This window comes from Onychostruthus taczanowskii, unplaced genomic scaffold (genome assembly GCF_017590055.1).
Source record: "Onychostruthus taczanowskii isolate IOZ18803 unplaced genomic scaffold, ASM1759005v1 scaffold215, whole genome shotgun sequence".
Lineage (NCBI taxonomy): Eukaryota > Metazoa > Chordata > Aves > Passeriformes > Passeridae > Onychostruthus > Onychostruthus taczanowskii.
In genome coordinates this window covers 124,686-149,490 of record NW_024499407.1, presented here as the reverse complement: position 1 = coordinate 149,490, position 24,805 = coordinate 124,686, and the positions used below count along the sequence as shown (strand labels likewise).

Sequence of the window (24,805 nt, the reverse complement as noted above, 5' to 3'; positions counted from 1 at the left end):
GTGCCAGGTCCTACACAGCATATTACTGAGCTTTTAACACATCATCTTTAAATTTCCACCTCTAGATATTTTGGGGCAGTTCATTGTAGCTGCCAGCACAAGGGGTCTCAAAATTATTGTATTGCAGAGGAAGGAAAAATGTTTAGTAACATAACCTCCCCTTAAAAGAAAAGAAACAAACCAGCAACAAAAGACTTCATAAATTCTCACTATTGCTTTTATAACCCCAGTCTTGCATAAAAGTGGGCCACATATCAGACCTGTAACACTGAATGATCATCAACAGAGAACCATTCCCACCTGCCACCAGGGTCTCCCTGTGGGTACCTCGGAGAGGGAATGGTCCCATGGCTCCCTTCTGGGGATGCAGGACAGAGCCCTGTGCCACCTGCTGCATGCCTCTCTCTCTCTCCTCCCATCTTCAGGGACCATGGGCAGATATTGTGAAGCAGCAGCCCATCATTGCCCAGTGCACCATCCTCTCCAGTGATGCTCCATGAGCTTTGCAGCCACTGACAACCTGGAAGTCTTGGCTCAGGCTCCAGAAGAAATTACCACAAGCCCTGGTTTCCAGCCCTCAATACTAAAAACCCCCAGCCTCAACACTCTTTGATCCAAAGAGCAGCTTAACTTGAGCACTGGTATCTGAACAGAGCACCCCCCTACCCCAAGGGAGCATCACTCAGCTGCTGGAGCCCCAAACCCTGGCACCATCCTGGGGTGGGGAGGGGACAGGTTTGGCATAGAGGTCTGGCTGGAAGATGCACCCCAACCCACAGCCCCCCATGTCACCACTGCTGGCTGGTGAGATAGATGGATTTGACTGAAGGCAGCCAAACTGTCACTCAGGAGGTGCCCCCTCGGTACTCTTCTGGCTGGATCTGCTGGAGGATGGGCTTGCCTGAGCCCCTCCTGTCAGGGATTTCAAAGGGAACAAGCAGCTGAGTGGAGATCTGACAGCTCGGCCGAATTAGGGCTATTTGCATGCTAATTTCTACCGTGCTTAACTCACTGGCAGACCTAGAGCGAGAGGCAGCCTCTGCATGTTTGGAACAATGCTTGACTGATCTAGCTGCGTTAACGAGCAAATTATGGTAATTTTGTTATTACAAATGCATAGAAATTTCCAAAGAGTAGAACAATACAATATGTTTTCTCTCCTCCTCCTCCTCACTCTTACGTACAGACCTCTTTGTTTATACACACTTCACCTTGCTTACTTATGTTTAGATATGCACAATGTCTTACCTCGACAGGAAGAGGCAGAAATTAGGGAAAGAGCGGAGAGGGCCAGCAAAGCAGAGTGGTCTGCCTTTGCCACACATGGGACACTGGGGACCACATCCTCAGCTGGAGTAAAGAGCAGAGAGCCTCACGTGAGCAGAGACCCCAGGTGAGGATTGCTCTGCAAGGGGAAGGTGGATCAGTAGGTCCAAAGGCTGTAGGCTTTCCAGCTTTTCATCTTCCTGCCCTCCTCAGCATAATTTCTAAGTCAATTTAATGCAATTATATTTGACAACATCATACTGAAAACAATGTAGGTTTTATCTATATTCTGTGCAAGCACAGTAATTACATTCCTGACAGATGAGAACCAAAACATTTCTCTAGACTTCCAAGATTCTGGCAGACCCTCATCCAAAATGTACATGAGTAGAGGATAAACATATACCATTTACCTAACTGTTTCATTATTAACTAAGGGAATAATTTGTCAGCTGGTATGCAATTTGCCCCAAGATATTTGTGATGGCATATCACATACTCCGTAGGTGATGAAACTTCCCTGGGATTTGTCTTCCAAGATTACAAAAGGGTGGGGAGGCACTTCTATGGAATAGCCTCAGACTTAGGGAAAAATGCAAAAAGTTTGCTTAACCAGAGAAAGCAACATCAGCACTTCTGCCCTTTGGTAGCAGGTCTTCTGACTGCAGCATTGAAGCCTTTGATATTTTCTTGAGTGTCTTCAGGGGCTGAAGTTGTCTTTGGGGTGCACCAGGGGACATCTGGATTTGGGGTTGAGCTGCATGAGCTGTCGAAAAGGTACAGGTGGCTGTAATCCAAACACACATACCTATCCCAGCCAAGAAGCAGCACGGAGCAAGTGGAACTGATAGCACACTTGGGCATCACTCCCAAGCTCTGAGGAGGTAACTTGCAAACTTTCTGCTTCAGAAAAGAATTGTTAAAGTTGATTCCTCATTTGCTTTAAGTCCATCTAGCATAAAGGGCCAGAATCTCCTTTTACTCTCACTGGGCAGAGCAATGTCAGTGTTCAAGTAACCAAGCAATTCCAGCATTATGCTGGACAACAGAAGAGGACCTGGTTCACTGATGTCCTCTGACATCCCACACACTGCAATGTGGTTTCTCTGCCCCTGGTTTTAGGCATTTTATCTCTCAGCTGCTTCTCATTTATTTTCTAAATATTGTCACGAGATTACAACATGCTGTTGCCAAACTTCGGCAAAGGTAGAGCCAGCTTAAAAAAAAAAAAAAAAAAAAACTAAAAAAATAACTATGAATAAAGTCTTCAGTGTGCCAGTGGACCAGTGAATCCAAATTCCACCAGTCTCTACAGACTGGATTCTGGTAGTCCCACTCATCCAAACGTCTGCCTCCTAACCCCTCCAGGACACAAGGATGGCATTCTGGCCCCCTGCACCCCTTGCTGCAGGCTGGGTGCCAGTGGACTGAGGAAGGGTACTATTCCTTGCAGACTCAGTATGAGGAACAGCCTGAACAGAAAGAAGTCCACATAGCCTTACTGCTCCTCAGCCTCAATACCTGCCAGGACAATTAAAAAATGAATTTGAAAGCCACATGTTTTGTTTGCAACATCATCTCCTTCCCCTTCACAGATTAGAGCAAGCATCTTCTCCTAGATAAAAGATTGCTAATGACAGCATTGCTATTTTTTATGCCTTTCTTTTCAAAGCCCAGTTTTGAATGTCAGTGTTTTCAGGTCCCTTTAGTCGGGTAATTGCACATAGACTTCTTATAAAGGAAATTCATTTGTTCAGGGTCACTGCATGGTTTTTCATTAAAAACAAATTACCGGTGTTCAGAAAGGACATCTGGGTTTCAAGAGTCCCATTAATGACTATATTCTCAGCATCACTATACTGGAGAGTCTACCCTTTCCTGTCACCCAGTATGCAGAGCCTGCCAGGAGAGGAGGGGATGGGGTGAACAGCAGCCCTGGGGAGGGGGAAAAGGGGTGGCAGAGCAGGGGCTTCACCCCTGGAGGGGTGAAGAAGGAATGGGGAAAGGGGACAGAAACTGAGGGGAAACAGGGGCTGCTGTCCCAGCACTTCTGACACAAGAACTGGAATAAGGATTTAAGCGAGTTGTCATGGCTGCTTGCATATTACCTGTGTCCAGCTCAGCTGCAGCATCGTAAGCATGATGGCAAGGGCACACACACACTGGTGAACACAGCTGTGGTTTGTCCAAACCCCTGTCTCAGCAATGAAATTGCTGCAAGCCCCTCTGCCCTACTGCTGTCAGGACTCAAATGGGACACAGCTTGGAGCAGGCACACATACTGTAGCTCTTGCACCACTCCTCATATTTCCCCTCTGTAGCATTGCTGATGGCCACCATCTGCCCCACACATGGGAGAACAGTGACCTTCAGATACGTCTTGGGAGCAGACCCACGGACGCAAGTAGCGATCTGTGAAGAGAGACCTGATCTGGTGCTGGAAAGAAACAGCTGGTGGTTGTGAAGCTGCAAAGGATCAAGAAAAGACCCCAGGCAACCAGCACTGGTCCCTGTCACTATGCCAGCTCCAACCAGCAGGGCAGCAGAGCCCATGAAGGAGGAGGAACAGCACTGGAGAGAAAGCCCAGCCTTCCAGAGGTGAGGGAGATATGGCAATTGTATGGTCTCTGTGACCAGCCAACAGCTGCTTCAGAAGCTGTGCTTCCATTCAAACACTTCACCTCAGGAAAAGGCCCTGAGGCCCCCACACAGGCCACAGAGTAAAACCCCTGCAAATATTGCATTTCCCAGTGTGCACCCAGCTTGACAGCTTCCTGACTCTATCCCTACTCACAGTATCAGGCAGAAGCATGTGAATTTCTGCAGCACATTTCCAGCAGTGCCTCAGTCGAAACACTGAGTTATGGAAGGACCAGTCATTTCAGGATGGAAAGGTTTTCAGGCGGTCTCAATAGCATTCTCAGTGCAGGATCAGCAATAAGGCCAGGGCAGAATACTCAGGGTTTCACCCACCATGGCCTTAAAAACCCTCAAGCATGGAGACTACACAACACCTCAGCAACCTGTTCCACTACTGAGCCCATCTCTTGGGCGTAAAGTTTGCAGACTTTTGTCATAGCCAGTTGCATCTTGCTTGTTTTGAGTTCCGCCAATTATTTATTTGTGTTAAGGGGGCTCAAACCAGTACTACTCCCATTATGAGTCCCTAAGTTCCAAGTGAGGGGGGATAACTCCTTCTTTCCAACTCCTGCCCAGAACAATGCTCACCACTCTCACAACCAGTGCAGACAGCAGACTGATGCTTAGCTCTCAGCCTGCCTCATCCCTCCAGGAACTAAACAGTCTTCAGCCTGTTTTGTAGCAAAGTGCTCCTTTTCCTGGTGCAGGATCACTTGCTTTGTCCTTGCTGGGTTGCATGCTCCTCCCCAGTAGGCTCCTGAACACCTGATAAGATGGGCTGTCTTGTAGTTGTGGATGAAGTTGTGAACCAAGAGAGACCTGTAGCCATGCCCTGCAGTTCTATGTGTGGTACCAGCACCCACCTGCAGTGTGGCATTAGGCACTACCTCTGAGCTTGACCACCCAGCCAGTTCTTTTCCCACCTACATATCCATCTGTCCCCACCGTGGCATTTCACTTGCACCCTGTGACATCAGAGCACTGTGGGTGCTGGCACCTCAGCATAGCTCAGACAGCTCCCCTGCAGTCAATTCTGCAGGGTGACAGACACCAAAAGGCAGGAGAAGCTTGCAGGGCCAGTGGCCTGCAGAGGAAACACATTCATGGAAGCCTCAAACAATGCCAGCTGTCAGTCCCTAAAGCTCCAGACTGAAATCAAACCATGTGTTTGCTTGTTTGGTTCCTTCAGAGAAAAGCATTTGAATAGTTTATTCTCTGCCATAGCAGACAAGCCACATAAAAATGGAAATTTGCTGTTGATATGCAAGTCCCTTGTTTTGCAGGAAAGGAAGGAGGAAATGCAAAATTTTGAGCATGTGTTTGAACAAGTCATGGAGACGCAGCAGAAACTGGCTCCTGTGTACCTCTTGCCTGTGCGAGAGATAAGGAAGGAGCCGGGTCTGGCAAGAGGCAAAAGTGCTCCTGTTAATATGAGCAGTGACGGCGGGGCTGGAGAAAAGATACGGGCAGAACTTGAAGCTGAACCCACACATCTTGCAACTGCAAGGGAGTGTGAAGGTCTCCCATGCCCCAAAGGCAAGCTGCAGACCCCAGCAGGTGTGGGACAGAAACCCAGCATGGTAAGGGCTGGGTTTACTCACATCAGTAGGGGCAATGGCAGTAGCAACAAGCATGCAACAAAACACTGCTTATGTGTTATCATGTATACATTTCTCCCATGTCTCTAACCACTTAACTCACACAATTGCTTAATTACAAGCAGAAATTCATGGCTAATGATTAAAAATCTTATCAAGGAAGCACATTTCTAGCAAAAGTTCCAAAAACTAGAACAAGACAGAGGCATGTCGTGAGATGAATTCCTGAGAGCTGGCAGAACAAACACATGCCTGTGCTTGGGCATGACAATTTGGCCATTTTGGAACACGCAGAGATGTGCCAATGGTAGCAGACTGGATCTGTCACCTGCCTTACTGTCAGCCCCTCAGGGACTGTGGTGCTTACTCTAGCAAGGCTCTAAAACTGGTTCTGCAAAGGACAGGAGTCAAAGAAGGATTGAGAAGGCATTTTGGATGATAGTTAGCAAATTCTCACTTAAATGAGACGGAGAACCTACAGGAATTGCAGCTGACCTTCACACTAGCTGGAGCAGAAGGTTGTTATTAAAAGAACCAGTGACAGGAACAGTGCAGTTATTCAATATAATGGGTCACACAAGCCTATATGTAGTTAAAAATAAAATCTATTACCTGGGAAAATCAGCTCAGATGACTCTACATCACTGAACCTACACTGCACCTCCTCTGGCTGAGCACCATTAAGCCCCACATCCTGCAGCTCTGCCAACCCACCCTAGCAGCTGCCCCCAAAGAATTGGTAATGCCCCAGAAAAGACAGGAGTGCTGTGGCCCCACCACTCCTTGCTGATCTGCAGCCAGCAGCGCTTAAGGCTGGCATCAGTGATGTGACACACCTGCAGAACCTGCTCTGCCCACCCCTGGCACCTGCACAACCTCTGCTTCTGCTGCCAAACAGGCAAGCAGTAGCCACTAGCTGGCTCATGCCACCTGGCATTTCTGACTGTGAGGCTCCAAAATGGGAAGGAAATTACAGAAACAGAGAGTCCTAGGAACAGCCTGGTGTCCCCATGAGTCAGGTTTTCATGGAGGAAGTCTGAGGTCAGGACATGTCCAGCCCCCAGGGCCAACGGCCTCAGTACTGGGGCAGCACAGAGGGACAGTGCTGGGAGAAACCAGGTGAGTTAGAGCAAAGCCTGAGTCAGGTGAGTAGAGCCTGGCACAGCTCAATATGGAGCAATCGCCAGGCTCCACAGAAGGGAGGCTGGGAGCTCCTTCAGCATTTCAGTGCCAACACTTTGCCTTGGCACTCTGCAGGTGATGCAGCCTCCTGTGCTGGGGAGCCTGGTGCTACTTCACTCAGGATCACACCACGCCTGCCCTTCAGCACTGTGGCTTCTGCCTCAGCACAGAACATTTACAGCATGCAACATTTCTCTCCTGAAATACTATTTGTTTTCCTTTTATCTTTTCTTTCTCCTCTGCTCTGAAGACTCACCAGGCACCATTCCTGTCAGTGCTGGAGCGGAGTAGCTGCCCTGTCCAGCAGGAGGGACGTGTGGAGGGTATCCTGGGAGGGTTGTACTTGCCAGCTCGCGACCTGAGGAATCAAACCAACAAATCACCACGTGAGCATTGCGACAAGCAGACATGGTTTTACATCTCCCCAAGCACCCAGAACACAGCCATGCATTTGTCATCACTGCTCTGCGAGGACCAGCATGGGATTTCCAACCTGGCAGGGAGGGCAGACACAGTTTTGTTTTCTCTATAAGCTGCCACAAAGCTCCAATGAAGTGCAAGACTGTAAGATGAAGAGCAGAGCTCTGCAGGGAGAGGAACGCACCCGAGTGAACTCCAGCTGCTCACCCCTACTCCCAGATTCCTCCAAAGCTTAGATTTGTAAAGTCAACAGCAGTGAAATGGGAAATAACACAGATCTCAATGACATTTTGCCAGAAAACTCCCTAGAAAATCACATGCAAAGGCTGAGACTGTTTGAGATCTATATACAATGCAGGGCATTTGTTTTATCTCTAATTAAAGAGAAAAAAAAACCCAAGGAACAAACACACAAGGCATTGACACATGAAGGTGTTTTAAAACATAGTTTGTCACAGTGCCAGATGAAGAGTTAGATTTGCAGACACAGCCTGATGCACTGGTCTTTCCTTAGCCACATCAACATGGGTTTTAGTCAAGTACCCACAGGACTTCCATGAAAATAATCCCACAAAAGCAGAAAGCAGGATGTCTTACATCTCTCTCTGCCCCTGGATCAGGGGTCTGGGCTACCCCCTCTTCCTTCACCCTCCCCCAGACACATTTCCTGTCACCTTCAAGGACATGTTTCCACTGGCAGTGCAAAGACAGGATGTCAGATATCATGACTCACAAAGAGCCACAGAAGTGTTTCCTCAGTCATGCCTGGACTCTGCTCCCATGTGGAGGTTCTGGAACAGTCACCATCCCTTCAGGCCGCCACAGCGAGATTTTGGGTAAACCACTGTCAGCTGTGGCCACAAGAGACTCTCCAGAAGAAAAGGATGCTGCTGTGATCTCATCAGGCAGGATCCATCCCTCACCCCAGAGGAAATCCTGGAGCCCACTCATGGTCTTCTGGGCCCCAAAGGCATCCTCGGGCAGAACACTTAAGCAAAGGAGAAGCTGCTTACAAGACACACACAGGTGCCTGGTAGCAGTGACCCTGCGACACCATGGCTTGGTCAGCAGCTGGACGTAGGCTGTGCAATCCACTCCCAGTGTGACACACTACCTCAGGCACCACTTTAGTTCATGCACCCGCCCCAGACCCATCCCTCTGGCTCTGCCACCAGCTCTGCCAGCTGTCAAGTGGCTTTTCCAAGGCCAGGGGAAAATGAGGGGTCCATCAGACCCAAAGCACAGCTCAGAGGCAGCAGCACTGCATAAGAGCTTAGCTCTGAAAAGGTGAGGGTACACCTCAGTTAAGAGCAAGATACTCCAGGCTGCATGAAGCACCTGGCCCTTCTGCTCTTCAACCCCTACAGGACAGGGGCCACTCTGGCACTGGTCAGCTCCAAGATCCTGTTGGCCTAAAACAGCTCATTAGCAAAAATCAGGTTCCTTCCCTAAAAGGTAGCAGGTTGGATCAGCAAAAGTTATGTGACTTTGTTGATTTTAGCACTACTGACAAGAAAAAAACCTCACAGGTTCTTGTTTTTCATATTGTGTTCTGTAGGCAATTGTTTTTAAGACAGTGAACTTTTTTCAGGTCTCTAGAACTTGTAGAGATTGAAATGGAACATTTTTACAAAAGCCAAAACAATTATTTTTTTAAGTGTTTTTTGGGGTTTTTTTGGTGAAGATTTTGAGCCTCAATTTCATTTTGATCTAAAAATAAAACTTCAAAATCTTCCTTTATTTGATATCTTTAAAGAAATGAGACTTCATCTGATGAGACAAGAGACAGGTACACAAGTAATTGCAAATTGTGGCTCACAATCTCTGGGTGACGGCCACAAAGGCTGCCTCCCCCTACCCTCAGATGAAGGGGTACATGCCAAAACTCTAGTATTGCTGCAGTGATCTCTTAGCACATGCCCCACTTTCCTCCGCACTCAGTATCTGCAAATCAGAATGCAAGCTGTTCCTCTCAGGCCCTTCCTACAGAATATTTATGGTGCATTCACATCCTAAAAGAATTTAAGGTTCAAAACAATTTATTAATCTGTTCTCCAGTGCTAGGGAGAAGTCACATCCCTTACGGAAGGGCATAATGAATTCTAATTATTCAATGCAGGCAGAAAATGGTTATTTTAGATTAAAATGTTCTCCCCTCATCACTGCCCTGCTTCCTTCTCTCCCACACAAAATTAAATGCTTTATGTCACCTCTACAGTCTGGAGAATACAAAAGTACCTGCAGTCTACATAAAGTCAGTGTCAGCAGCTAAGTTCACTGCCAGCGCTAGCAGGGACTCAGCTAACGGCTGTCCCTAATGCAGATGAACATTTCCAGGGCTGACTGCTGCCATCTAGGAGCCCTCCGGAGACCCAGGAGGGAAATCAGGACTCCTCTCTTCTTGCTTGAGTGGTGTCACCACAGACTGGCACCACACGTCAGGTCCCAAAGGTGCCTTGACCTGTGGGCAAGCTCCCCCTCCCAAACTGCCCCGCACCGACTACACCCCATGCCTCATTTTCTACAGCTGTCGTAAAAACCTTGACATTTACTTCAGTATTTTGAAATACTACAAGTCATTCACTTTCTTCAAAGCCATTGCCACACCCAAAATTACTAGAATCACTGTCAAGGGCACTGAGCAACATAACCATCACAAACAATAGTATAACAAGTAGGACTTCTGCTTCTCAGTCAATAAAGAAAATATCACCCATGATCTATTCCACAGGTATGGGCTGGTTTCCATTACATCCCATTTCCAAATGAAATGTTCTGTCATGTATCAACAAATCTTCCTTGTAGGGTCCCCACAGCCAGGCCTCAGGCATGGCCTGAGGGGAGGCTGAGGGCGCTGGCCAAAGGTGACTGAGGGCATAGCTGCAAGTGCTGCAATCCAGCCTCATCCTACCAATTCCATCCAATTTGCTTTCACCAAAAATGAAAGACTGGAGCATCCCATTCTCTACGACATTTTCTCCCAGTGCTGGCAAGCTTCAACTGCACTATAACAATTAATTTAAGAGAAAAACACTAATCCACCTAGTACAAAGAGAGATAAAGAAGCAGCCTCTGCTCCAGGCTGTTCTGCCTTACTCATACAGGCAAAGCACTCAATAGAAACTGAACAGCTACACTTTAGCAGTGGGTCACACAGACATAGGAACCTAGTTCTCTTCAAGACATATTTTTTTCCTGAATGTCTTAGTCCTGTGCTTTTTGAGGGTTATTTTAGATACCTAAAGGTAAAGATATGGCAGAAGCAGCTGTGGGCAGTGCTGCCTCCTTGCCTTGCTGGGCTGGTATTGAGCAGGACAGAGTAGCCCAGCTGCCAGCTCCAGCCTATAGAGAAGCTCAACTACAGCAGAGCCCAGCAGGATTTTCCAAGCAAACCAGCAATATTTTTCCAGCAACCTCTGCCAACAATTTTAAGCTCCAAGTCACCAAAATACCTTTCTGAGTCTTTCCTCCAGTGGCCTCCCCACGGAGAGGCTGGTAGCCCCAGCAGCATGGGTACCTTCAGTGATATCTGCTGACCTGAAACTGGCACGCCTCCATGACAGAAGGAGCACACAACAGCTCTAGTGCCCATTCAGCCTGGACCCTGCCATCTCCTTCATCGCATCACTTCCTCCAAACTGCTCCACCAGGCTCCTTCAGGTTCCTGGTGAACACCTCCAAGGCAATGCTGACACAACACTCATCTGATTTCCAGGGAGAAAATGTCTTAGGGGGAGCACCAGTGTTGTCATTGTGGAGAGTGCAGTAAACACCTCTGCTATGGACACCCTTGCACAAGTCAAAGCTCTGCACACAGAAGATAGTCAACAAATGTTCATCCTTCCATTTTCACTAGGAACTGGCAACACTTACAGTGAAAACAAATTATCATTTTGCAAAGAAAGTGTAAAAAAGTAGTTTTCTTCCATGAAAGAAATTTTTCCACCAGCTACAGGAGAGCTTAACAGCAGCCCCTGCACAGATGAAGCAAGCAGTGCTTGGGCATCAGCAAATGCCCCTGCTGCAGGACAAAAGCGCTGGGGCAGAGAGCAGCCTGCAGCACCAAAGGACTCTTCTCTGTCCAAACCACAGTGAAAAAAAGAGGAAGCAGTTTAGAAGCACTCCTCAATCCATCTTCTTAAAAAAGAAAAACCCAAAAGCCAGAAAAGAGCATTTCCAAGTGTGCCTTTGTACACTACTGTGTGTAAACGTGAATCCAATTAACTTCAAATTTAACTACTAATGAAATTATCTCATTTTGCTATCAGCTCAGCTCTCATCCATGGCAGTAATTAACCACTGGGGGTTGTCACTCCCAGACACATGACACAAGGACTCCCCCAAGCTCAGGTGCTTCAAACCCGTGCAGAATTCATTACCCTGACAGTGTGAAAACCCTTCACTTTCAATACCATAGGGCACCAATGCATTTTTTTCCTTTATCTAACAGATTGTCAGTAACAGTATGAAAGAAATGAGCCCACTGGACACATAATTAATTACAGTAAAGGATACATCAGAAAATGTACGGGGTTCAGGTGGTGGAAGGGGGCTCACAGAGCCCCTTTGCCTCTGTCTCACAACCACCAGCAGGGCTGGTGATTTTCCTCTCCATGATGCACCATGGTCTGCACTGAGGGAAGCGGGGCCTTTGCCGCCTGCCCCATGCTCACAGCAGGTGTGTGATTGCCACTGGCTCAGGAGCATGGTCAAGAATGAGGCAGTTAATGGGGTAATGACACCTTTTCAGAGTCAGGGTTCAATACCAAGAGGTGAGCAATACTGAGAAAGTCAGTCTGGCAGTGTTAGTGAGTCCTCCCACTCTCCTTGCAGGTATCATTACAAGACACCCCACCATCCGAAATGGCTACCAAAGTAGTGTACACCCCTCTCTGAAATTACAGAAGGCACCACCCAGCACAGACCAGCACTGCCCAAGGCTCCACCTCAGGCATTTCTGCCCAAACCAGATCTCTCACAGACCTGTCCAACAGCACAGATCAGAGCCCTCCCACCCAGATCCGCACAGAGGCTGCTGCCTCGCCTGACTCTTCGTGTCTTTCCAGAAAACTATTTTCAAAAATGCAGGTTTTCATTAGGCAAACTGGTGATGAATAGATGCTGCCACACCAGCCCACAGAGTTGTGCAATGAGCTGGGCAGGTGCTTCCAAGTGCCATCCCATTCAGTCTGGGGTTCTACAGCTCCTTGCCTGGCAGCCGCTGTGTGCAAGGAATCCTTACACTGATTTCATGCAGGGATGCCACGTAGCAGCTGCAGCAGGGCACCAGCAGAATTGATAAACTACTTCCAGAAGGCCTCCCAGATGGATTAACTTGGCTTTTTGACTTCAAAATGACCTTGCATGGTCTCTACGACTCCACATGGTGATGGGAGGAGGATGGCACCCCTGCTGTGGTCACGTTCCTGGTCCTGTCACACGGCACCTCCGTCGTCAAGTGCCTTCAAACATTGCTGGCAGAGGAAGGGACCTGCACTGGTGCTGTTCTGCTGCTAGGAGCTCAAAGGACTGCTGGCCCCAGGAGTCTGCACATGTTGCTCTCTCTTTGGTGGGCTTTGGCAGCAGTCCTGCCATACCAGGCACCTGCTACCCCAGATATGAGGAAGCTGTAGTGCCTTACAGGAAGGGTTACCACTGCTTAACACCAGAAAAAAAAAAAAAAAAAGTAATTGGCAGTGATACTTTTTGGGTGCTATTTCATCTCTGGCCAGCAAGCCCAAATTTCCAGCCTATTTCAGTGAAATTGGTTACCAACACTGACTTTTATTCTGAAAAATCTAGTTCCCACTTATAAAAGCTCTTTTTCTTCTGCCCAGTGAAGAACTTGATCATGCTAACCTGGTTGTTTCAAGTGTTACCCCAAAGAAAATGTTTTGGTCAAATGCACAACAGTGTTATCAGGATAAGACCTGATGAGTTCCATCAATTGGCTCTTGCTCCCTTTGCCCCCTGGGGATGTGTATCACCCAGGATGCGCCCAGGGCAGCAGCATGGGGCACTGCAGCACCCAAACAAGAGAAAAGGTTTTATCACACACAAAAAACTTCTCCACAGCAGCAGCACACTCATTACTGCCTCAGGTCCAAAGGCAGTGAGCACATGCCCCAGCATTCAGTCCTGCCCAAAAGTCGCTCACACTGTATCCCATGGATGCCTGCAGCACGGCATTTCATGCCATTCCACTGGGAAAGGAGATGTCACCAGCACAGGACTCCAACACACTGAATCACTGCTGTTAATGAATAACTCCCCTCCTGTGCTCATCTTGCTCTATTTGTGGACATCAAACCAGTGTGGTGTGCTTACTGTGATGAGTTACCTCTCCTGCACCTAATTAGAGGCAGATAAAACAGTGGTAACATACAGATCACCTGTAATGATTTTGCTGACTCGATTATTCTTCTGACAATTAGCTCTGGCTGCCAAAGCCTCACAGGAATGTCAAAGTCTACTTCCTACAAAGCAGGTAATGTCACAGGTATGACCATGAAATCAATAATGAGGCACAGCTCTTGCAGAGGGCATTCAGGTCAGACGGAACAGCCCTTAAATTAAACATTGATAAGCAGAACACAATTATCCATCATGTTTAAGTGCCTGCGTGAAATTAGCAGCCAGGGAATGGGAGCAGTGGGGGAAAGATTAGTGGAGGAGGTATTGAAATGCGCAGTGTCCACTGTGACTGGGGCTGCAAGGGCTCATGGCAGTGGCACCATAATCTGCTATCAGAGCCATAAAATTCAGATTAAGCACACTGCATGGAAATAGGGGCTGCAGATGTGGGTCTGTTTTTCTCCTCATCTGCAAAGCAGCAGCAGATGTTTACTGGACTCCAAAGCACCTTTCATAGCAGGTGTCTCTGTTATACTTTCCATTGACCCAATTACACTTTTAAAAGAGAGCCAGGGCAGGTAAAAGAGAAAGGAAGGAAGACTGATGCTTTCTGTCTGAGCAAAAATGCAGTGAAAAAGTACAGATTAATTCCCCAGTATGTTTTCTCTGTGATTCCTAAGAAGGAGTCCTGGAGCTACAGAGTGCTCTGCCCGCAGTCCCATCTCCTCTGGACAATCTCATTTGTGCTGCTGCATAAAACTCCTGTTCCTTCTTCTTTGCAGCAACAGAGCTCTTGCACCCTATAAACAACTCAATACTCCACTTGTCACATACTTTTTAGGGTTGCTAGGATGAGAAAGTCTTTTCTGCAGATCTGAGCTGCACCATCATCCACCTTGATCTTCAAAGACCAAGGTTCTCTTGTAACACATGCAAGGTTAGAATTCCACGGGTTGACCCCTTCATTCATCACACACACCCAAAATGTATTGGAGGGGACATCTGCATGGAAAATAGGGAAAAATACCCCAGGCAGACAACATCTTTTCAAGAACACACTCTCACCCTAATTCTTGTGTGGCAAACAACTAGCCACACACTCAAATTCACCTGCATAATTTAGCCTTTCCCTGGCCCATGACAAATGGCATCTTCAGGCCTTTACAAGGTTTCTCTTTGTTGAGCCCAGGTGGGGCTAGCAGGCCCACCAGTGGCTGGGGCAGGGTAAGGCATGGCCTGGGTCTCGGGTGCTCACAGCTCTGCGTGTGGAGGGATGTGGGGAAGTGTGGAGGGATGCAGGGGATGCATGGCAGAACGATGGAGACAATCCCACCACATTACATATACACACCACCACAACTTTTACATTTATCATCTTTCAAGGGGACACCAAAAGGCAAGGAGGGCAGATGGAGGTGAGAGCAAGGATGACAAGAAGTTGTGGGAGGACACGTGGTGGTCTGGATCCATTAAATTCCTTTTTTGGGGCCCTTCCCCTCCCACACCTGCCTGGAGAACAGCAGAGGAGCAGCAGCTGCAGCAGCACCCTGCAGAAGGGGGTTCTTTGGGGGAGGCTGAGTCTGCCTGGCACAGCCTGCAAATCCCACACAGGTCCATGTCCCTGCACAGCCACTGCCTGCCTGAATCCTGGGAGCTGCTGAAGAGCACAATCCCTCCCAAAGGAGGGGCCAAACAGACACACAGTGAGAGGAGGTGGCACACTACAGAGGTCGTGTCACCTTTGCCTTTGTGCCAGTGCAGATAAGACCTTTAGTAATGAAACCTTTACAGTAAGAGACAGAAATGCCCCAACAGCTTGAATTGTGTAAACCTGGAGTTTATGCAAGCAGAGAGCTGTTCATTCAGCATTTTAACCCCAAGAAGTTAATGGGTGTATATTGAAAAAGTTCTGAAGATGCTAGAACATTTGATTTTCCTTTTTAAAAAGAAGTTAAATCTCATTTTCAAGGTTAAAATTACTTTGCTATGTAAAATTTAAGATAGTGAGGACTGATACAAAAGGTGTCACAAATACAGCTGAGAAGTGCACACTGCTCTGCTCTGGGCTGGTTTTACCTTCCTTAGTACTTTCTGTTGTTAAACTTTCTTCAGATCTGGGGTTTTTTAAGGAGGTATTTTCTTTGTCTGTTTGTTGTGGGTTTGGTTTCGTTGGGTTTTACTATGAAACAGACCTGAACAAAGTAAAAATCTTGAATATTTTCACAGTTGTTGGATCTGCAGGGCCCTATCACAGCCAAAAGGATGGACCTTCATGAGCTCAGCAGAGACCCACAGAAAAGGCTACAGAGGCACGACCAACGGCCTAAGCTTGAATAAACCCCCACTGGTTCCTGGCCCAGGGGTCTGTCCCTGCACCAGTGTGGCAGAGAAGCACCTTCACAGACTATCAAGTTTAAAGAGCAGGGGAAGGCAGCTCATTCTGGCCCTGGCAGGATGGGATCTTCTGTTGGTTGAGATCTCAAAGATGAGACTCTGCTTACATAATACTGAAACTGATGGAGGTCTTCAACTGGGTTTCAGGTCTGGTCAAATTTCACTGGAAAACTGCCTGAAATTTTCTCCTCTTCTCCTTCTTATTTCTATGGCTCACAGTGTAAGGCAGGAAGAGCCAAAATTGCAGGCAGTTAGGATGTGGGAACTGCTGAAGCAGCGTGAGGGAAGCCAAGCGAGCTTCCAAAGGTTCTGGAAAAGAAATGGAGCAGGGAATGTGGGCTGGAAGCACAGATACACAAAGGTGTGTATAGGATGGAGACACACATGGGCTTGTCCTCCTGCTCTGGTCATTTCACTGGTGCCAACTATACTGATCTGCAGTTTTCACTGTTTCAGAAGGGATTCACTGCACACCAAGTGCTCTCCTCAGCAATTTGCATTAGTTTAAAATTGCATCAGGTGTTGCCTACAAAGGCAAAAAACTCCATGTGTCTACTTATCTGAGAGACCAGTTAGCCTCCTCCTGTCAAACTGACATGTTTAAAGCAAAGAGAAAAGAAATCCCACATAAAAAGAATGGGCTTACCATCATGGCAGGTCTTAGCCTACAAAATGTTATTTTTTGGTAAAGTGCCATTCATCATGTAGTGTAATTCACAAGCAGCAATGAAATAAAACTTTCAAATAGAAATAATAAAACCAACTTTAAAGAGTTCAGGATTAAATAAATGCAAAAGAAACCAAAATCAAAAGCCAAATATAACATTTCCAAAACAAAACACCTCTTCCTGCTAAAATGCAGAAAGCGCCAGTTTGGCTGTTTTTCTGCTGTTGAGTACCATGCTTCTGCATTTCACATCACCTCACATCTTAGGTCTGAACAGCCTTACACACCTCACCACCACTGCCAAATTAAAGAAGGGGTTTTTTCGTTGCCTTATTTCTAAAATGTACTCTAGCCAGTATGCTACATGCAGTGAATGAAAGAAATAGGAGAATTAAACCACGCAATGAAACAGCTTTCTGACGAATAAAGCTATGGAGATTTTAGGCTCCATTTACTCCTCAATCTAATTTTGCCCTCCAATGCACATTATGTCTGAAATGGGATCTCTTGTGGTTTGATCAGTGCTCTTAACGCATGCAGAAGCAACATATTCCCTTTATTGTTGTTTTCCTTCTGCAGCACAGCAATACCTCTAATAAGAGCAGCACAGCAGGCTTGGTGAGACTGTCTCCACAGTAATCACTGTGCTGCTGGAAAGATGCAGGATGACCAAGAGGATCAGCAGCATGAAAAGTTTGTGGTCTGGGGGATCCCTGTTCATGTAAATATACAGCTAGATGCTAAACACGCCAGAAAAATCATTAGGGGACTAAGTTATCAAGAGATATTTCAATAAAACACTTTCTCTTTTCTTCTTTTCCACTGTTTGGATTTTTACAAATGCCCAGAAGATGTTTTCTAGCTTTTCTTTGCAATCAAGAAGACTAGATCAGTATGTCAAGAACTACGAACTCCTCTCACTGTAACAGGACTCCAGACAACTTCTTGGAGCTACAAGGGAAAAACCAAACAGTAGGACCTGTAGTATGAAACGTAGCATTGTTAGCATTTTACTGTGGTGGCATGCATGCTCCCAAAAACAAATGGATATGTATGGGATGTATGGGGAGAGGTGGCTGGCCTCCAAGCTCTGCCTCAGCACAAAATGGAAATCCAGACTTTTTCCAATTGCACAAGTTCAGCCCATTTAACAAACATTTAACCATTACAAAAAGGGACATGCCAGCCCTGAGGAGTGGTCCTGCACATTACTGGGGTCCACAGCCTTGGTTCAGGCTGGTAGCTGCCCTGGGAACAGAGATGCTGCTCCCAAGGGAGAGCCTCCTTCAGCAGCACTCAGACCTTCAGGATTCATCCCACAGACCTGGCTAAAAGACCTTGCTGTCCATAGACAACTCAGAGGGCTCATACCAGGCTGTGCAGTCACCTCTGGGACCTTCCTAGGCACCAGGAAAGTGTGTGAGGAAGAATGGAGATGGCCTGTGAACCACCAGCTGCCACCATGGTCACTTCATGGAGGGCATCTGAGAATGCTGATGACCTGATACCCATCCACCATGAGTGGGCTGCCACTACCTGGGATATGCTGTGCTGTGCTTGCTGTGATATGGACTGCATCAAAAGGCCCTACTGGTACAGGTGCTGCTGCAGAGCATCTGTATGACCATGATATGATATATGATATGAGACAATATGAGACAATATGAGATAATACATGATGTCATATCAGGAGGGGCAGGGTAGCCCACCTCCTCCTCCCAGCCTGGCAGCTGGGGTGACACTGCACCCAGGTCTGAGAGCTGCACAGGGTGGCCTGGAGAGGATACTAGAATCCAGGCAAGCCTTCAGGCTGCAGAACCCTGGGTCCCTGCCATGTCCTGGTTGGCAGGGATGATCCCCAGCTTCATGATTCCCAGCCATGTGTGGGAAAGCAAGTAAGCTGATCCAGCCAAGCAACCAGGAGAGAGGGGAGGACATGGCTTTCCAGGGACCTTGCAAAGGACAGCAGTGATATCCAGAGGGCTTTTGAGACCAGCATGAGCAGAAGGAGAAACCCAGACAGCACGCAACCCTGCCTCAGTGGGAATCCCTTTGGTCCCAAGCCACACCCTGGCACCCCTTGCCTGGACCCAAGGCCTGACAATGCTCCAGCAGATCACGTTACTGCTCGGGGCCATGGTGTGTCCAGCCAGGCTCAGTGCAGTGCTGCTGTGCTGGGGCTGCCAATGCTCAGCCAGATGCCAGGCCACACAGGGCTTCACTGTCCTACCTGCTCCTATGCAGACAGACACCTGCCCGTGCAGGAGCCCTGTCAGTGCTGACATGGGTGAACAGAACGCTGCTGGTGCATCCAGAAACGGGAAGACGTGAGTATATTGACAACTGGTTATTCAGCTTGCTGCATAAGCACAGCAGACAAGAAAATCCAACAGCTTCCACCGGTCTGTTTTGCAGTGACATTAAACCATTAAACCCATGCTGAAATTTTTCATCTTGATACAAAGATCAATATTTATGATCTGCATCTGGAATTCATCTGAGATGGAGGCATTTCCAATCCAAGCGTCATTGCTAATCTCATGAGTGGTTTTCTACTCCTCACAGAACAAATATGTACACCCTCAATTTTTACATCTTAATTAGGGTTCAACAAAGTACAAGTCAAAAACCTAGATGCCATTTTTCTGCTATTTAAGTAATGCTTTTATTATCCTGAAATAAGATGAAAAGCTGAAATCAGGCACTTTACCTAGATTCTGTGATGGAAATAGTGAAGCTATGGAAATGTTGACACACTGGGGTTTCAGTATTTTCCACCAAATATTCTCAGTTGTCAAGTTTGAAATGTTTTACGCTCTTTAGATGAAGAAACCTGAAATATCTCATTTGAAATCACTTTGAGACAAAATTGCATTTTTCATCGGCCCCATCAAGCAGCAGAACCAAATTAGTATTTCCAAGTTCCACCTCTTTCCAAGCTTTCTAGTGGGTAGATAGCATCTCATATCATAGTGAGATATGTATCTCAGCTGATGCACCATGTAGTTAGAAAGTGACAAATGTGTGGATTATTTTATGGGAAGCATCCTCCAGTGAGTTCAGACCAGAGAACAGAAGGGGTTGTGGAAAGGGATCTTGCTCCAAGCCCCATGGGATATTCCCCTTCTGCCACATTCAAGCAGGACCGAAGCAATCCATGAGTGCCAGCACCAGGATGGGGAGATGCTGTAGGGATGTCCAGGAGCATGGGACATCTCCACCCATCCCAACACCTTGGAGCCATGGGTGAGACACTTGGTGCTTGCTTGATCCTCATCCATTACCCTTCAGGCGGGAACTCCCAGCTCACATTATGACTTGCCTGCTCCTCAGCTGAAGACAGTGACCGTGGACAAAAGCAGGACAGGAGAGTGGCCAGAGGGGGTCCCTGGTCAACAGTGGCCATCATGGTGTCAGGATTTATAACTGTATTAAATGGCATGACAGTTGGCCACAATAAATCAGCTTCCCTTCTTTCCAAATCACAGACAATAAAAGGTTTGGCAGTGAAAGTAATTCATCATCATAAAGTCTTGAGACATTCCAGCCTTCAATTTCACTCACATTCTCAATACACCAGAGAGGAGTGTCAGAGTTTTAGGGGAGAAGAAAGACGGGGGAGAAGAAAGGGGAAAATAATTAAAAGAAAACATGAAGAAAGACTGGGCAGGAATAAATACAAAGGTCAGAGAAAGCAGTACATTCAGGACAGCACTCTGGATGATGGGGGAAGAGCTGCTCTGTTCTCTGCAGGGTGTATGTGATGCTGAGCAAAGCTGATGTGCCCCTACCACCCCTGTGGGTCCATGGGGAGGAGAGGCTGGGACAGTGTCCCAGAGGGACAGCCAAATTTCACACTCCCCTCGTCTCCCAGACCTGTGGGGCCACCGCTGATCCCTGCTGCCTGCAACCTCTTTGTGCCACTTAGTGGGGACAGAGGAGTGACAGTGATGACAGCAGCTAGGGCTGGTGGAGCCCCATGCCCACAACCATGAGGGTGCATTCCCCTCCATGAGGACTGCAAATTCATTCTCTATCTACCCAGCAGGAGGGACCTCCTCTGCTGCACCAGAGGCCAGCTGCAGCCAGAGGAGCTCAGAGCAGCCACTACAGAAAGGGAGTATTTTTCAGAGGGTCCACAGGCAGTCAGTAACTCTGTGGTCTACAAACCCTTGGGTGATGTGACGCACAGGAGCACTGGCTTTCCATCTCTCAAAGGGGTCAAGTACAGGGGATAGGCACTCCTGTCTACCATATGCTGGTCAGGGCAGGGAGGCAATATCACCACAGAGCTGCTTTATCCATGTCACAGTAGGACCCAATGATATCCTAATCATATGTTAAGAACTTAAGATCATGTCTCATTAAAACCTGAGTTGATATCAAGATTTGAAGGTAGTGAAATCCCCAGAAGAGATGGATAAAAATCTGTCTCCTGAGTAGTGAGGATGCAGCAGTGCATCCACAAACCTGTTAAGTGAACCCTTATACAGTGGACAAGGTGCACCTGGCCATAAGGTGATAATCCTACCTCTGCATGTCCCCCTAAAATCTGATAATCCCACCTCTGCATGTCCCCTTAAGCTCTGTGACTTCTGCAGCCTTGCACATCCTTACAGTGGAAGGCCACAGCAGCTGTACCTCTTTTGGTCAAACATTTTACTGCAGAATGTATGCTGGTCTCTCTAGAGTGGACAAAACCATTGGGATGCTCTGGGGCAGGACAAGGGGATTCATGGAGCACCTCCTGGAATGGCCTCAGCAGCTGCAGGTGAAGACACACAAAGCAGAAGTGCTCTGCAACCCTGTACCCCATGTTCAAAAACCAGGTGTGGTGTATGTCCCGTGTGTCCCTGTAACTGCCAGTGCTCCTTTATTCCTACACTGACCATCCCCAGTGCAGCCCCACAGGACAGTTCTCTGCAGAGAACTCAGGGGCCAGATGCAGCTTTGTCACCCAGGCTAGGCTGGGCAACGCCCTGGCTCCACAAGGTCCATAGTTTGCTGTCATTCAGTGTCCATACCAGACAGCTTGGCTGTCCCTGCATCAGCATGGGGGTGAAGCTGGACCTGGATGCATTTGGGTCTGCCTTTACTGGCCAGCATGCAACAGAGGACACAATTTTCCTACAGCGTGAACAACTACCAGACCTGCTCAAGGCTACACTAAGGCCTGGGAATAGCTTGTGTCCATGTGCCATAAAACTCTATTAACAAGGACAGAAGGAGCAAAAACAAGGCCTCTGATTTGCTGACAGTCTTATCCACAGCCCCCAGCATCACCCCACCTCTTATGGACCTTGCAATTAGTGCAGCTTTAGCCACACCTGCTGCCTCCCCAACACTCTTCCACACACTACATACTCTTGTGATCTTTAAGTCCCAGTGGTCAAGGACCATCCTTCCCTCAGGAGCACGCTTACGTCTGGGGAGACCAAAAGGTCTGGACCCAAAAGTGCCAGAGATGAAGCCAGCTGGGGATAACCCACACATCCCTCTTTAGAGAGGTGCTGCTGATACATGAGCCTTTTTCAGAAGTTAATGTTTAAGAAAGGTATAATGTCATCACAGGGCTGTGCTCAAGGATTTCAGATTGTTGTAATGAATGTACCATGAAAAGAAGGAAAATTCCAGAGGGACTCCAACAATCCTTTCATTCTTTTTACTGAATTTACTTTTGAGCCACATCTGTGTGAAAATCCCAAGCCAGGTGTCAAGTCTGTGGCAGAACAGGCAGTCCCTATCCCTGCTGAGTCTTGTGGGATTTCCACAAGTGATGTTCCTCACTGCTGGTAGATGTGCCAATTCCATCAAGCAGCTCAAAGCCAGGCAACTTGTATTTTGATAAAGTGCCAGTGACATTTTTCTTTTTTTCTACTGCATTTTTCTTTATGTGTATTTTTTATTACAGTTCAACATTTTTATGAGAAATTATACAAAACCCAAAATTCAAACTTTTTTTTGCCTTAATGTAACATGAAATCATAAAGAAACAATGGTTCATTACAAAAAAAAACCTAAAAGCCAATCAAGCAAAACAAACCAAAAAAACAACAAATAAAAAAAATTACAAAAAAAAATAAAAAGCCCCGTAGGCTTATAAAATCTCTATTCTTGGCTAACACAGTGTTTTCCAGAGACAGAACTACAGGAAGAGCTCTTTCAAAGAACAGAGAACATAAGCAAGAACTTTCCTCAAAAAATACACTACAGCATTATTAAAGCATTACTTCAAACACTTTACACTTAGCAGTTTTTCTTTCTTGAGTAATTCCTAAGTTCCACCTGGATTTCTCCCAGATTTCTCCTGTGTTAAAAAAATTAAATCATGCTCCCACTTCTAGGGAATGATAGGAAGGTGTGAGGACACAGCAGACACCAAGTAGCCTCCTGGCATGCTCTCCACTGCTCTGGGGTGCACAAAGACCCAGAATTGTCTCTTTCATGACTTCCTCTACTCACTTCCCAAAACTAATGGTCTGATAACTCACAGTCAATTCATTGCAAATACATAATCTCCCAACTGGTCAGATATCATTTAAGAATTAATTCCTATTAAGCGAATTAAGGCCACATATCATCAGTGGCAGAATAACAGAATTGTTTAGGTCAGAAAAGCTCTCTAGGATCCAAGGCCAGCCATTTCCCAGCAGTGCTGAGGGCACCAATAGCCCATGTCTCCACGTGGCTTGTAAATCTTTCCAGGGATGGCAACTCCACCACTGCCCTGGGCAGCCTGTGCCAGGGTTGAACAGCCCTGTCACTGAAGATATTTTCCCAATATCTGGTGTAAGCCTTCCCCAGCATATCTTGAGACTGTGTCCTCTTGTCCTGTTCTTGTTCCCTGGGAGAGAGCCTGACTCTGACCTGGCTCCACCCTCCTGTCAGGAGGTCCCCCCGAATTTCCTTTTCTCCAGTTTGACCCCTTAGCTCCCTCACCACACCCAATAACACTTGTGCGCCAGACCCTTCCCAGCTCCATTGATTGTCACTGGACACATTCCAGCACCTCAATATCTTTCAGAGGTCTTCAACCACTGTAATCAAAACAACTGCCTTGTCCTACAAACAACTTCTGCAGCCTGACTCAGATTGCCACTATATTTTATTTTTGTGCTGAGCAGAAGTGCAGATGTCAATGTGCTACTGCTGCTACTCACCTAGAAATATCATTTTGGTGGGTTGCACAGAAACTCTCAGAGGTTTTGTTATTGTTGTGAGCCAAAAGAAAAAGCAATTAAGGAATCATTTAAGCTAATTAGACCGCTTTCCTTTCCTTTCTTTTTTTTTTTTTTTTTTTTTTTTTTTTTTTTTTTTTTTTTTTTTTTTTTTTTTTTTTTTTTTTTTTTTTTTTTTTTTTTTTTTTTTGTTTTTTTTTTGTTTGTTTGTTTGTTTTTTTGGTTTTTTTTGGTTTTTTTGGTTTTGTTTTGGTTTTGTTTTGGTTTGGTTTAGGTTTGTTTTTGTTTTGTTTTTGGGGTTTTTTTAATTATTTCCAAACTGGAGATCTGCAACAGATTTCAGCATTTATCTGGCAGTGAGAAATTCTACCTGCTGGCTGAAGTAGCTGTTGTAAAATCTGCCAGCCAGCCCTGAGCACCTGAACCCCCCAGCTGCCCTGGCAGTGGTTGGCACAGCTGAGTGTGAGCATCCCCAGGACTCAAACACTAGCATAAGACACTGTGCATGAAGCCTGCAGAGCACTTTCCACCCACCAATGTGGAGCTGGTTTGACATCAGGTTTTTTTCAGGGTGCTTCAGACCACTGTGAGCACAAGATGAGGCTGCTCAACATGTCTGCAGAACAAGCCCTAGGCCTGCCACAATCAGGAGCACCACGAAGGCACCAGAACCCTCTTGTCTTAATCCTCCTGCTATAGCTGCTCAATTTGAAATTGCATTTATTATCCAAACCACAGTGGCATTTGGGGCAGGGGGAAACAGATTTAATTAATTTGACATTGCAAAATCCTTAAGCAAAAGATGCTATGTAAATGCAAATTGTTATTATACATGCTTTGCACCAAAATATGTTTACCATAGTTAAATTCAACATTTAAATCCACAGCCGAACTCCCAACAGAGTCAGGCTGTACATCATCAAAAGAGGCAGTTAATAGCCTGGGTCTTAGTGGGGTACAAGTGCCCTCGTTTGCTTTCTCAAATGCACTTCTTCTTTAATAGCAATATAAGAATTCATAAAAATGGAAAAACTCAACAGTGTCACAGTTAGACTCTGTCTTCTCATTAAAAATTGCCCTTTTGTTTTTTAGATTGGCTGCTTTCC

At 46.7% G+C, this 24,805-nt stretch overlaps 1 protein-coding gene across 7 annotated transcripts in view; it reads right to left on the bottom strand.

Annotated features, from left to right (window-relative positions):
- Nucleotides 1-24,805, bottom strand: part of PAX5 (paired box 5) — a 130,258-nt gene that overhangs the window by 22,570 nt on the left and 82,883 nt on the right. For 4 of the 7 annotated variants that reach the window (XM_041404564.1, XM_041404563.1, XM_041404568.1 and 1 more), the window contains one exon: nt 6,943-7,044. The exons of the other annotated variants lie outside the window; for them this stretch is intronic. In XM_041404564.1, coding sequence (XP_041260498.1) covers nt 6,943-7,044 — 102 coding nt within the window. The remainder of the gene's footprint in view (nt 1-6,942; nt 7,045-24,805) is intronic. 7 annotated transcript variants of the gene reach the window in all.